Genomic DNA, 15,492 nt, shown 5'->3' on the forward strand with positions numbered 1-15,492 from the left:
ACAAGGAATGCCAGACCCCATGTAGGTTCACCACATGAAGGCCCTGCATTAGTTGCAAAGTGAAATCCTGACGAAATGCTGTTCTTTAGTGTGTCAAGATCAAAAGCACCCGTTGATGATTGGCTGCCGCGCGCTGATACCAATTGTAGTTTCTACATCAGAACCGCTGCTGAACCCTAATCTCTCCGAAACATGGCATTCACTGCACTGCACACGAGAATACCTTTCCTTCCATCTTGGCTGGTCAGCATGCCATCGCTTGATTTTACATCAGGAGAAGATTTGGTCCAACCTACAAAGGACCTAGTGCCCACATTCTGCGGCGGCCGGCGTGGGCCGGATGACAGCTGGGGCGCTGGAGGGCGAAGCACGGCCAGCAGCCTGCGCGGGCTTGCGGCGGCGGCGGCGTGCGACGGCCGAGGCAGGTCGAGCGACGGCTGGGGCGCGGGCGGGCGGCGGTGGCGGTTGGAGCCGTCCGCTCCGCGCGACGGCGTCCGACGGCTGGAAGATGACGATGAAGAGCTCACCGCGCAGCCGGACCCCGAGAAGCCGCGCACGCCCAAGTACGCCGTCGGCTCGAGAACCTGAATATATAATCTCCATTTCTGCTTCGACTTTGTCTTGTTTTTGTTTCCAAGAAAATCTTGTGTATGTTAGTTTGCTTGCATGATCAGCACAGCAGGGTAGGCGGTTGGGTGGCCGCCGGTCAGATCGTTCAGGAAGAACGTGCTCGCTGACAAAGCTGACAAGGCGAAGGCGGCGGCGACGATGGTGAAGGTGAGCATGGATGAAGATCGACCTGAGGATGTACAGGAGCTACAAGGACGATGACTGGATGCTCGTCGGCGACGTGCCATGGGAGTAAGTCGATCGACCTCAGATTAATCTCCATCACCAGATTGGACATAATTCCCTCTTCTCTAATCATTAATCTCCTTTAATTATGTTGCTACGAACTGGCATATACACAGTAGGTTCGTCAACTCGTGCAAACGCCTCCGGGTCATGATAGGGTCAGAAGCCATCAAGCCTGCCGTGCGCGCCCCAGTCCGTGTAGGGATGAAAATGGATAAATACACATCGGGTATTGGTACTCCATACTCATACCCACCATTAAAATTTAGACCCATTAAAATCCCCATACCTATCATGGATATAAAAAATTCTCCATACCCGTACCCGCCTGGGTAAGCCTCACCCACGGGTCACCCATTTACCCGTCAAATTTGACATGACAATAAAAATACACAAAATGTTTTGATCCAATTATAGCAACGACAAGGCATCCGCATCAGTCACACAATACCATAAATCCCATCAAGTAGTACTTAAGTAGTACTAATAGACGACAATACATAAATCCGCGTAATTTCATATATGGGTTAAGACTTAAATATCTAGGGTTTCATATTGAGCTAACCTAATTTCATATATAGGCCAGAATGTTCATTCGGGCTTCCGGGTATTTATTACCCGCGGATAAACGGGTATGGGTATCATAAGAACATTCTCACACCCGCGTACCCGTTGGGTGAAGGTATTTACCCATTTACTTACCCACGGGTAATGCATTTAGCTCATACCCGTACCCTAATGAAATAAATACCCATCGGGTCTCGGGTCGAGGGTTCCCATTGCCATCTCTAAGTCCGAGAGAAAGAGAGGAAGAAGAGAGAGAGGAGAGCCTGATAGAAAAAAAAACTAGAGGAAAAAAAAGAAAAACCTCTGATAAGTGGGACCCCTTATATGTCACGTCAGTAAAACCGGGGAAAGTTAAGTCAATACTGCCCAGAAACCTTTTGTAAATGATTTATATGAGTTTAGGGGTACACATATCTGTTTTTGGAGTTAATGATTAAGTTGAGTGAGTGAACTTATTCCGCAAGAAAAAAAGTGGAAAGGCCCATGGGCCCATCTCTCGGCCCAATTAACGAACCCTTCTTCCATCCACAGCCCGTCGCCGTCGCTGGGGAGGAAGCGGAGCGATGTCGTCGTCGGCGGCGGCGCAGAGGCTGCCGCGGTCGGAGGCGCGGGTGCTGTCGGGGCACGAAGGCGCCGTGCTGGCGGTGCGGTTCAACCGGGACGGCAACTACTGCCTGAGCTGCGGCAAGGACCGGATCCTCCGCCTCTGGAACCCGCACACCGGCGCGCTCGTCAAGGAGTACAAGTCCCACGGCCGCGAGGTCCGCGACGTCCACTCCTCCTCGTAAGCCGCCGGCCCCCCACTCCTCGCTCCCTGCGATTCCCGTCCCCGACTTGGCCCCATCTGATCCGGAGGCGCGCCAGTGGGGAGAATTTGACGACCGCTGCTTGCTGTCTGCTTGCGCAGGGACAACGGCAAGCTGGTTTCGTGCGGCGGGGACAGGCAGGTCTTCTACTGGGACGTCGCCTCCGCCCGCCCCATCCGCAAGTTCCGCGGCCACAACAGTGAGGTATGGACCGGTCTCACCGTGACGCCGATGAGCACGCTGTGCTGTTCTTCCGTTGTAGTAGTTGGGTTGAGCAGTACACACGACAAAGTTGGGGTCTGTATCAGTTGCTGGAGCGCTACTGCTATTTCAATGCTAGGATTCGTTTTTAGCTCTGTTGGGTGCTACGAAATTGTAGTCATGAGATAGTTAGAAGTTTTGGGTATTGCAAGTGGAACGATGCATTCTGCATTTGCATAGTGAATCAGGTAAACATCATCTGTTCCTTTGTGCAATGTGGGGGAACAATGTGAAAGAACTACTCTGTCTTTAGCGATCTAGTAGCAAGTAGTCAATTTCTGAATTGTGCACACCCCTGAAATATATTTGTGTTGAAGCAAGTGTGCTGAAATACATTGATTATATGATTATTATCATACAGAAAATAGATAAAGAACTACTTTCATGAATAATGTCTGATGCTTGATATAGTTTGTGATATTGCTTACTTATCTCCATTCTACCTTCTGTAGATCAATTCCGTGAAGTTTAATGAGTTCAACACAGTTGTAGTCTCAGCTGGTTATGACCGCACAGTGCGTGCATTTGATTGTAGGTCACAGAACAGCGATCCAATCCAGGTATTTTTCTATTGTTAAAGGACATGAACTCGTTGGTTTTTGTAGTAAATTTTGCTCATTTATTTCTCATATACCTGGGTTTGTGGTGATTAATTTCATCCAATGCAGACAATTGATACATTCCAAGATAGTGTAATGTCAGTTAATTTAACCAACACAGAAATAATTGCTGGCAGTGTTGATGGTACTATCCGCACATTTGACATTCGCATGGGTAGGTAAGTACATTTCTTATCCCACTCTCAATTCTCAATCTTTGGTTTCTAGTGGGAACTTCTTTTTCCAAATAAGTAAGTATGATCAGATCCTTATCCATGCTTCAGTAGATCGTATGTGGTTTGATGCTCTGTTACCCTCTTGCTTATAACAGGGAGACTGTCGACAACTTGGGGCATCCTGTCAACTGTGTATCTTTGTCAAATGACCGCAATTGCCTATTAGCTAACTGTTTAGATTCTACTGTGAGGCTTCTAGACAAGTAAGTACTCTTCACAAGCTGCTTATAGTTGTATACGTGAATGATGGCTATACCTCCTCTACTTCATACAATGACTAAATGGTACACTTCTGTCAATTCTTTATTTGAAAGATGGCATGGCCAGTAATTTATGCTAACACTAAATTCCATATCTGAGTTATTTATGTATAGAGATATGAAGATCATTGCACTTGTTTACTGGACAGTGTGCCATTTCCCATCTTAAATTGGTCAATCCATGGATCTTTTCTTGCTTGGCTCTGATACAGTAGTGATCTGCTGCCTTCCTCTTTATCATGATGACAGAGTTTCTTGTCCAATCTGTCCCATAGCAAGTAAATTGAGTCCAACAACTGGTTTTGTATTTGTGGTGAACCATTGTTGATGTTGTTGCCTATGGAGGTACTTAATTTTTGCATATGCAGTTTCCTGCAAAGGAACAAAATTTGAGATATGGGATGCAAAACCTGGCCAGACTCCACTTATCTATTACACGGACAAGATTCAATTTAACTTACGTTATGGAACTGTTTAGCTTTTTACCTTTGCAACACGTACCAAGCTTATTGGAGTTAATGTGGCATTGTTGTGCTGCATAAATACGGTATGTGAATAAATCTATACCACACCACAGTTTAGTAGCCAAAGCTTTCTTTCAGTCCATGTGTGAACTTGGCTACTCCAGATGATTTTATTGTGCTTATAATAGTGCATGCATTATGATTGTGTATCATTCATAAGTGACGCTTCTGTTGTAGTAGAAAGTAGGAACATATGTGGTACGACTATAAATGGTGGTTTTGTTTATCCTTTTTGTTATTTCCTCGCAAGTCCCAAGAGTGCATCACTAAGTGTAATGCTGTTCTACCTGTTGCACGAAATTCAGCTCTACTCCCCCTCCCCCAAAACCAAAACGAATGGAAAGCAACTCTATTGTGTTTCCACAGTGAAAAATGATGGAACAGGGAATATTGTGACTGACCATGACAGTTGTGGAATTCGTGGGTCCCATTTTTGCAAAATGCTATGTAGAGGGCCCTCATCTGCCGCAATTTTACCTTAGCATATTTGTTTTCTTTTTGCTGATTAATCATTTGGCTTCTATTGATTGATTAGGTCCTCTGGGGAACTTCTACAAGAGTACAAAGGGCATATATGCAAGGTACCCTCAAATAAGCTTCCATTGCGTTGGTGATTTCATTGTCATAACTTCTGTATTCTCATAGTCTTCTAGTTTAATTTGATCTCACAGTTAATGTTTCTCAATGAAATACTTTAGCGACAAGATAACATAATGAGTCAAGTTATCTATTATTGCAAGATGAAAACATTATGTATCATCATTTTCAGTTTTTGAATTTTTTTATCCTTCCATGTTTCCAGTCCTTCAAGATGGATTGCTGCCTGACCAATGATGATGCATTTGTTGTTGGTGGATCTGAGGATGGTTTCATTTTCTTCTGGGAGTTAGTGGATGCACCTGTTGTTGCAAGCTTTCGAGCTCATAGCTCTGTGGTATTTCCTTGTTTTGCTTAAATCTGACTAAACCATTGTTAACTGGCATTCTGTCTCTTGTGTTCTGTCATTTCTCCATGTAATTATGTCATGTTATATTTCTTCTTTTCTTTGGACAGGTCACTAGCGTCAGTTATCACCCAACTAGGGCTTGCATGTTAACATCATCTGTTGATGGCACTGTTCGCGTTTGGACCTAAAAGCTGGAATTGCTGACATGTTGGGTCCATACCCTGATTTGCGATGTTACTTATATGGCAATCTCCAAATCATCAACGTTTGACATATCGAGGACCGAAAAGGATATGATGTACCACTCAAGTTCAACCTGCTGGGGTTTGTGCATACCAAATAGCTGTACGTACGTTAAAAGAGAAGAGTGTGCTCAGTGCTCTGCTGTTTTTTAGTAGTTCCTGGACGCGCTGAAAGGCTGCTTCTGCTAGAGCTGAGGATGAACTCATCCACAGCTAGTAAATTCCCCGGCATGTGCATAAGTTTTGAGAACGTTGTTGTTAAGACGTTTTGCTGTCACAGCTAGCTAGTTGAATGCTAGTATGTCCGTTTCAAAATATATGGGATTCCTATCGTGCCTGAGTGATTTTTTTATTTTTCATCCAAGATGGATGTCGAAATAACATGTCACTATTGGTTAGAAACGATGCAAGCTTAGCCTGCTTTGCTAGTTACACTTTTTGAGAAAAGGATCATGAATAGTATCCCATAAATTCACCTTACCTCTGTTCGAAACATCATGGATATCATTTTGGGAAATGCAGTAAACGACTGAGTAATTGCCGAATCTTTCTTTGTCGGGCCGGTCCAACTGGGCCGGCCAAATTTCATTAAGAGAAAGGAGGGTAAGTACAGGGCTGATCAAGGAGATCAGAAGTAAAAATGACAGGAAGCTGTCAAACAGCGGTTTTAGGCGATCCAAAACCGGTAAAAAACCTGAAAACTAAAACTATCCTTCCCCCTCTCTAAAAATTCCTGCTTCTCTCCAAATCATAACTTCTGCCCGGATGTCGTTGAAAAGCTCTTCAATGGAGTTTGTTTTGTTCTAAAAAATTCTCAGGTTTCTTTGTTTCCAAATCATCCAAGTGGCTAGCATGAGGAGTGAATCGAACGCCTTACTGTAGCGCGTCCGAAACGCAGTTCGTGCTGCATGCCACCAGTCAGCCAGGTTCAGTTCTGTTCCATTTGGCAGTGGAAAAACTACTCCCGTCCAGGCTTGCAACTTTGTCCAAACTCTCCGAGTGAAGCTGCAGGTTAGGAATAGGTGGTTACAGGTTTCATCCACCTCTCTGCACAGCGTACAAATTTGCTGCGCCGGCCATCTTCTTTTAGCGAGATTATCAGCGGTTAAACAACTTCCCTGAGCAGCTAGCCAAATGAAGAATTTTACCGTTGCCGGTGCCCGTGATTCCCAGATCAGGTCCTTTCCCCAGGACCTTATCCTCGGTAGGAAGAACACTAAGTATGCTGACTTTGCGCTGTATGACCCTCCGCTATCCAGCTTCCAATTGCAGACATCGCTCCTAGTCGAAAGGTTGAGCTCTGCCACCAAGTCCCACAGCTGCAGGAATTGCGCAAGGGCTACTGCCGATAAACTCCCTTTTATTTGGCGTACCCAGCTCCTGTTCGCGATGCTCTGCTGCACCGTTCGTTGCGATCTTCCCACATAGCTGTACAGCTCCGGCCACGGGTGTTTTATGCTTTGTCCCTGCAACCACGGGTCTCTCCAGAAATCTGTTGTGCTTCCATTGCCGACTTGGATAGAAACACATGACCGTAAAATTTCCCATAGTTCCTTTTCGTGGGCGGGGGTGACGGTTGCCCAAGGTCTTTCTTGCTGCTCAGCTTTCTTGGTGAGCCAACGCAGCATAAGAGCCTTACCAAATAGGTCTATGTTTCTCATTCCCAGTCCCCCTAACTCCTTGGGCACAGCAACTTTCTTCCAGGCTACTAGACAGTGCCCGCCGTTGATGTCTTGCTGTCCTTTCCAAAGGAAACCATGGCATTTTCTTTCGATCTCCTTAGTCGCCCACCTAGGTAGAGTCAACACTGATTGATGGTGCGGTAGCAACGCCATGAGCACTGATTTGATCAGGCTCAGTCGGCCGGCTGGCGAAAGAAAATTAGGCTTCCATCCAGCAATTTTCTTGGAGAATCTGTCTAGCAATGGCTGCAAATCCGTTCTGGTTAGCCTTCTGAGGGATAACGGCAACCCGAGGTAAGTTATAGGCAGCTGGTCTATCCGACATTGCAGCATTTGGGATATGTGAGCAACATCCACTACTTCACATCGTATTGGCGTGATGGCACTCTTCGTTGGATTGACCCACAGCCCTGTGGCCTCACCAAACACCGTCAGCAGAGCCTTCACCACCATTGCGAATCTCAAACGACCAATGCGAGGGAATTAATTATCGAGCGAGATATAGGTGATGGAGACATTCTTGCAAAGGAGGCATTTTTATACATGTATAAATAAAGAAGAGGCCCGAATGGCCGGTAGCTGCAAAGCGTGATCTAGTGCTGCTTCGGCATATAACTTGCTAGGGGAAAAAAACAAACTTCTCAGAGTTATCTTTAAGATGTATGGAAGAAAAAGCCAATCAACATATTTGCAAACAAAAAATAATTTATAAATAAAACTTTTATATACATGTTGTAATGATCTAAATGTCAAAGTTGAAAAATAAACTTCAGTAAAAAATCTTAAAATTAAATTCAAATTTAAGGTTGAAAATTTAAATTTTAAGTTATAACTCTAACCCAGAGCCAAAAGATAACTCTACACGTGTTTACTAGTTTGTGCAGAGTTGCAATATAGGCATAGGAATACAAGTCTAGATTCATTAGCATCCACAGGAATCTAGACAAGATTATTAAGTTTTACGTTACGAAACGGAGAGAGTAGCCTTTGACCATGTTCTTGTCATCAGTTTGCTGCTCTCACCGGTCAGGCCAGTAAGGAACGCATCTCTTCAACCGGTTGTCGTGGAGCCGGGCTATCACCCCTCTTTTGCATGGAGAGAGACTAGCCCATCTGTGTGTGATGACATATGGAGTCGCTAATTTTTTTTAATTAAATCCGCGAAATGGCGGACTATACGATTTAACGGCCGGGTCCGGGGTGGGGGAGGAGGGGTTGTTTCGTATGGTTTGAAAATGTGATGAATATAGAGTGTTGAGAACTTTTGTGATATTCAAAGGGGTAAATCAGACTTAACTAAAATATTGATGTATATACGCAAGTTCAACCTAACAAGGTTGTGCATGCCAAGTAGGTGGGCGTTAAGGTTCTGGACTTGAATTTTTTTTATTTCTTAAACCTTTTTAAGAAATAATTTTATTACTAAACCTCGGGGAAAATATTTCCACCCCGTGAAACTTTTGGTCACGACACCAACATTAGCGTGGCCAAACGGTTTGTCACGCCATTGTCGATGGCGTTGCAGTTGACAATGGTGTGGCAAGACTGCCATGCCCGAACAAGTGGCGTGACAACGTTGTCTTGCCATGCCACCAGCACTGGCGTGGCTAAAAGGTTCAGTTTTAGAAATATTTTCCTCAGAGATTTAGTAATAAAATTATTTCTTAAAAAAATTTAAAAAATAATAAAAGAATTCTCCGGACTTCTAGTGTTACTTGACAGCAGTTAGGGTTGAGAATAAAACTCATTTCAGACATCCACCACCAAGCCAGTTTTCTACGGAATTTTTTAAATCTTTTTAATAAATAAGTTTATTATAAATCTTCTAGATAAGTAATTTTGTAATCTAAACCTTTTTTATCATGTCACCTCTCATTACATGACATAAAGGACTGTCATACCAAGCTAAATGGCGTGACAGGGTTGCAACACTACCCACCATTCATGTGGTGTTGCCACATCAACTACTCACGCGTGATAACATCCCCTTGCTACACTGGGAAGTGTTTTTTTTAGAGTTAGTAATAAATTTATTTATCAAAAAGGTTTACAAAATAAAAATCGTTTTGTGCACAGTAAACTCCTGACCTCTTTGACAATGTTGTTGCCAGGGCGTTTTGGGTCTTCTTTGAAACAGAATTGAGAAGTCAAATACAAAGAACACATGATATTGACAAGAACGTAAGTGTAAGACAGAGTATTCCAAAACTTATGAAAAAGGTATGAATAATCGTTTGAATAGACCACACAAAAAACATTGGACTCAGATAAGAGAGATAAAGTTAAAGGAAATTTTCCGAAAAGTTGACTGCAAATCTTTATACCACGAGTGATTCCCTACGATTTTTATTAAAACTCTCATCATTTGTTTCAAAGGGACATATGAAAAAATTCTATAAGATTTGAATCCTATAAAATTTCTTCCCAAACTCTTCGATTCAAAGGGACCCCCTCACTGTCTGTTTCCATGGATACTGTGAAATCTGCCGTGTACTATAGACACAGCTAGTTAATCGTGAAATTTGGAACGAGCAGATTCAGAATTAACCTCATGTATGAGTAACATTTAATCTGAGATGGATGATGAAATAGGAGTAATACGGTTCGTTTGGTAAAAACTAATTATACTTGCTTGTATTTATATCTAGGGTTTGAATCTCCAATTTTTTTGAGGGGAATTTCGGACCCCCTAAAAAACAATTTCGTCCAAATTTTCCAATTCTTTTTAATTTTACGTGTGTCATAATTTACTCATATTAGGTCAAATTTTGTTTGAATTCCAAACAGTTTCATTTGGAAGTCCCCCTCTCCCCTCCCCCTAGAGGCCTAGATTATATTATGCTAGCTGGTATTTTGAAAAGTTTTAGCTTTGAATCGTACGTCTCCATCCTTTCGCTTATACTTATGCTTATGAATTAAAATAAATTTAAATTTAGAGTTAATTTTAGGATCCTATCATCGTAGTTTATTTTTTAGCCTTTACTTTTATATCACTAAGAATATGTATAGAAAAAATTACCCATAAATTATTTTTTATTGTTAACAAACCATTTTGTTTGTGCTTAATTTCAGCAAACATATATGGCTGTCGCGATGAATGAATGAGTAATGGCTCGATCGGTGTCGAATGCCTAATGTGAGCATTAATAGTTGTGTAAGAGCTATGGTTAAGAGACACAATGTCAAGAACAAAAAGACACATTATATAGTATCTCGCATGCCTCTATAGGCAACAATGCTATATGTTGCTGCAAAGTGTGAGCATATGTTTCAGCACAAAACTGAGAAAAAAAACGCCATTTAGTAGTGACTTGCAAAGTTGAGATGGGCTATAAGCATGGGAGGCATTAGGATGCTATGTATCCAATAGTTGTTAGTAAGGGTGAGATGTCACTTAGCCACGCAAGTTTCCTATGGTCCACTTGCTATCTTTGAGGAACTTCTCGTGAAGCTGTTCTTGTCGGCGATCTAAATGGAGCGAAGGTTGTCTCCTTGTCTTGCTTCCTGTCAAGTTGTAGCGTCTTTGACAGAGGTAGTTAGGAATGATGAGTAGACGAAGATACTGTTTTCCCTATCTAGATCCAACTCATCATGTAATTAGCAACAATATCAACTGCATGTTCATCTCCTCTTGCTGGGATTGTGAGGGCAAAGTATTATTAATGTTAGTTTGGTCATGGTACTGTAAAAGATCTTAGCTATATTCTACATGGGAAGAAAAGTAAGGGCTAATTTGCATGAAGAAAGCTAATTTTGTGTGTGCTTTATTTTTCTTTTGATTCTAACATAATTTTCATTTTAAGGATAATTTAAAGTTGTCTCCTTAGTAACAACCTTGAAAAAGAGAGAGCTAGACAATCCAAGATAATGAAAATAGTGCAAATTAATTCTAAAATTTAGTGCCCAAAATTTCAATTTAGTTTTGAGAACATTTTTTCCATCCTTGAGAAGGTACCGTGAGGTACCACTGTTTTCTATACAAAATTTGCAACCTTCTAGTATGAAACAGTGGTACCTCACGGTATCTCCTCAAGGATGAAAAAATTGCTCTAGTTTTATTAATAATCTTGCTTCTATGGAATTTAAACATTTTGGTACTGCATCACCAGTAGAGCATTGTTCTCCAGGAACCCAAGTCGTGTTCATCGAGTAGCTATTAGGTGAGTAGGTGTTTAAGAGGTAAAACTAGTTGAGGAAGTGTGTGAACAAATGAGAAATTCTTATTTTCTACAGAATCGGTCCAAATTAAGAGAAATTTACAGACATAGAGCAACTAAAGGTACCAAAGTTTAGCGTAAAATTTCGAAAGTTTCTTTTACCATTTTTGAAATGTTATCTTGAGGTATCACAATTTCTATTGTAAAAGCTCGGTCCCTAAGTACCGTATATCACGATATATACTAAAAGTTTAATACCTCAAAGATACTTTTTCGAGAACCATTTTGAGTTTTCTTGGGCTGAAATAGACATTTATCTATTTTATTGATTATACATAGTAATATATATTTTTTACTAAAAATCTTGGATATACAGCGGAATACCTTTGACTCTTGGTGGGCCCACCCCTGCCTGCAGGCATGAACAGGATTAGTAACCGCCTCATAAAATTGCTATGAATAATTTTACGGTTTTTGAGTAGATACTGAGAGGTACTAAAATTTTAGTGTAAAATTTAGTGTCTTCTAGTTCTTAGATACTAAAAGGTACCAAAATTTTATATTATACCTCCTGATACCTTTTCAAGTACTGTGAAATTACTCAATTGCTATATTTTCTACAAGATTGTCAAAATTGATGAGTTTTGACTTATGATAAAACTCAATTTAAATTAACTTGTAATATAACGGGGGAGTGTACCTCTGCATCCTCAAGGACCTTGAGGGAGAATTTCTTTGTTCATTAACTGAACTTTTAGGGTGTTAGTGTGTTACTGTTATGTAGGGACAAAAACAATACGAGAAATTACTAATTAAGTGTACCATTTCCACTAGAAACCGCACAGAAGGGCTGGACATTCGTGGGTACGTATGGTTTGTCGGCGAGCTACCCGGCCAGGCCAGGCCAGCTCAGCTTGTTTACGCTTTGGCTGCAAAATTAAAGCCAAGCACCACGGTCGGAGCTTGTGGTTGCAAGATCGCATCATATTCATGCCACGTACGTGCTGTTGACGCTCACACTCCTCTGTCTATGGCTAGCTCAGGACCGATTTATTCGATTCTTGCCACGTTGCGTGGCAGCTAGGTCAGCTCATTGTCCGGGCCCAACCGAGTGGGTCATCGTTTGGGTTAGTCCGGGAAAAAACAAATAACATATTTGTAAATGAAAAGTAATATATAAATATTATTTTGTGTCCTTAAATATCTAAAAGTTAAGTCTAACTAATAAACTATAAGAAAAAACTTTAAGATTTACTTAATTTAAAATTTAAACAGAAGTGAAAAAGGAAGCTCCGACTAACGTACAGCATTCATGTCTCTCTTTGTGGTCGAGCAAAGAATTTCATTATCGATCGACTGTACGCCATTGCATTTGGACGCCTATATATACACACACAGGTGGATGCATCGATCGATCTTAGGGAAGTGGCCGATCGAGATAGAGATAGAGATAGAGATAGAGATGGAGCGCTACTACTCGACGCGGGCCGGGGGCGACGTCGCCGGCGGCGGCAACAAGACGGCGTGGGTGTGCGCGACGCCCGGGCCGATGCTGCTGGCGAGCTTCGCCGTGTCGCCGGACCTCCGCACGACGGAGAAGTTCATGGTGACGACGACGGTGCTGATGACGTTCCTCGGCGCGGCGCTGTTCGCCGTCGGGATCCTCGGCCGGTTCTCCGGCAGGCACCGGGGCCACTCGGCGGCGACGCGCATCTTCTTCCGGGTCTCCTTCGCGCTCTTTCTCCCCTTCATGTCCTTCATGTTCTCGCAGGCCAAGGGCAAGGACGTGCCCTTCCGCGCCTACCTCATCCTCCTCTGGATGCTCCTCGTCGAGCTCCTCCGCAAGAAGGTGTACGCCATGGTGGCGCCCGCCGGCGACACCTTCTCCCGCGGCGTCGGCAGGTACAGTCTCTTCGACGCCGTCGAGGACGCCACGCGCATGGTCTGGATCGGCTACCTCATCTACTCCTACGTCCACGGCTTCGCCGTCAAGGCCCTCTTCGTCATCCTCTGGATCTTCGGCGTCGTCAAGCTCTGCAAGCGCTCCATCAGCATCCACCTCGCCAATCGCTCCCTCGACCTCGCCAAGAACGCTGCGCTCGTCTCCGGCTACATGGCGCAGCTCGTCGGGGCGCACCGACAGCTGGAGCTGGAACGGCCGCTGCTGCTGGCCGACATTAACGGAGCTGACGTCCGCGGCAACAGCACCATGAGAGCGTGCAACTACACGGTGATGGGAGAGAGCCAGCTCAAGACAAGGAAGACGCCCCACGGCATCGAGGTCGACGGGCTTCACGACATCCTCGCCGGCGGCGGGACGGAGCAGCTGGTCCGGGTGAGCACCATCTGGAAGCTGGCGGAGACCGACCCGCTGTTCAAGTACGACGTGCACAGGAAGCAGAAGCTGGAGGACATCTGCCTCGGGCTGGCCCTCTTCAAGCTGCTCCGGCGGAGGATAGAGCGCTGCCACATGGCGGAGAGCAACACCCCGGAGGCGCGGGCCTTCGTTCTCAAGGGCCTCCTTGCCCTCGCCGGAGGCCAGGAAGACGACGCCGCGAACGCCAAGAGGGCGTTCGACGTGGTGGAGATGGAGCTGAGATTCATGGAGGAGTACTACCAGGCCATCATCACGCTGGCGCTGCCCAAGCCCACGATCTTCATCGCCAACTTCGTCTTCTCCATCGTCTTCATCCTCCTCTACTGCGTCGCCGTGCTGCTCGTCACCGGCAACGGCAACATATTCAGGGTGCTCGGCTCCCTCTTCCGCGGCCTCATCGGCCTGTCCATCGACATGGTGGTGCAGTACAGGTGCTTCCGCCACCAGGTGTCCGTCCTCGTCGGCATGGTGTGCTCCTCCTCCGACCTCGTCGTCACCTTCCTCCTCACGCTCACCCTCTTCTCCGTCGAGACGTACGAGCTGGCGCAGTACCTGCTCTCCGACTGGTTCGCCGCCTCCATGCTCTGCAACTACGCGCGCAAGCCCGCGCTGCAGAAGCAGGTCCGCGTCCAGCGCACCGTCCGCTGCGGCCTCTGGGTCCGGCACCGCTCGCGCCCCGTCATCAAGGTGCAGCAGGTCACCATGCTCAAGCTCCACCACCTGCACCCGCGCCGGCTGTGGATTCTCCTCTCCCGCATACTCGCGCACCGCCTCGCCGGGCTCAGCCCCGCCGTCGTCACCACCGAGGCCAAGGTGGCCATCGTCGCGGCCCTCAAGGAAGCCCTCGAGAGCGGCGGCGGCGACGCCGGCGACCTCCACTTCAGCAGCTGCGTGGCCGTGCTGCGCAAGAACGGGTTCGCTGCGCCCGAGTGGGCGTGCGACAGCAGCGGGGGCGCCGCCACGGTGATCCTGGTGTGGCACCTCGCGACGGCGCTGCTCGAGACCGGCGGCAAGCCGCGGCCGCCCAAGGGCGACGCGGCGGTGACGCTGTCCAGGTACTGCGCCTACCTGGTGTCCTACGAGCCGGGGCTCCTCCCGGACGACCCGGAGTGGACGGAGAAGGCGTACAGAGACATGAGGAGGGACCTCGGCGGCTTCTTCCAGAGCTGCTGCACCGCCATGGACCGCCGGAGGAAGCTGCTGCAGCTCTGCGATGACTGGCACGACGACGAGGCGTCGGCCATGGCCAGGGGCGTCAGGCTTGGGAAGCAGCTCGAGCAGCATGCCTCCCGGTCAGACGGCGACTTCGAGAAGGTGTGGACGATGCTGCTCGACTTCTGGGGGCGGCTGCTCGTCGTCGTCGCGCCGAGGCCGTCGGCGGGGCCGGAGGGGCACGCGCTGGCGCTGGCCCAGGGCGGCGAGTTCATCACCCACGTCTGGGCCATGATGACCCACGCCGGCGTGCGCGTCCACAGGCACCATGACTATCAAAGCATTCCGGTCACCGATGTGGTATAGCTAGTCATGCTCATGCATGCAGCATGCCTGAGTATGCTTAACTTCTCACGTTAGCATCTAACGTGTGACAGCCGGAACAGATTTATGATCTCTTCGTATTTTTATACGACACCGTTTACTTTGGTTCTTGTTTGACTATTTATCTTATTAAAAAATATATAATTATTAATTGTATTTTTATGATTTAATTTATTATCATGAAAACTTTAGATATGATTCATAATTTTACATATTTGGATAAATTTTTTGAATAAGACAATAGTCAAATGTCAATATTATAAGGACACATTGAAATGTCACTATGTATAATCTCTCTCAGTGCAAAATCGTGAACATGAACGAGACATGAGAGAAGAGAAAAAATGGTTATTTTACATGCAGTTGGCTAGGCAACAACTCCCGGTAGAAAAAACTTATTGTGCATGTTGTCTTTAGTAAGAGTCATCGAATGGATCCATAACG

At 45.5% G+C, this 15,492-nt stretch overlaps 2 protein-coding genes across 2 annotated transcripts; both read left to right on the forward strand.

The window, feature by feature from the left end:
* Positions 1–1,931: 1,931 nt before the first annotated feature.
* Positions 1,932–5,613, forward strand: LOC102715920 (WD repeat domain-containing protein 83). Its single transcript, XM_006648655.3, has 8 exons — positions 1,932–2,206; positions 2,330–2,432; positions 2,942–3,049; positions 3,158–3,267; positions 3,420–3,527; positions 4,644–4,689; positions 4,911–5,042; positions 5,162–5,613. The coding sequence occupies exons 1-8, from the start codon at positions 1,986–1,988 to the stop codon at positions 5,240–5,242; spliced, it is 909 nt and encodes a 302-aa protein (XP_006648718.1). The 5' UTR covers positions 1,932–1,985; the 3' UTR covers positions 5,243–5,613.
* A 6,818-nt stretch (positions 5,614–12,431) lies between these two features.
* LOC121053558 lies at positions 12,432–15,154 on the forward strand. Its single transcript, XM_040520994.1, has one exon. The coding sequence runs from the start codon at positions 12,448–12,450 to the stop codon at positions 15,028–15,030; it is 2,583 nt and encodes an 860-aa protein (XP_040376928.1). The 5' UTR covers positions 12,432–12,447; the 3' UTR covers positions 15,031–15,154.
* The last annotated feature ends 338 nt before the right edge of the window (positions 15,155–15,492 follow it).

Source organism: Oryza brachyantha, chromosome 2 (genome assembly GCF_000231095.2).
Source record: "Oryza brachyantha chromosome 2, ObraRS2, whole genome shotgun sequence".
Lineage (NCBI taxonomy): Eukaryota > Viridiplantae > Streptophyta > Magnoliopsida > Poales > Poaceae > Oryza > Oryza brachyantha.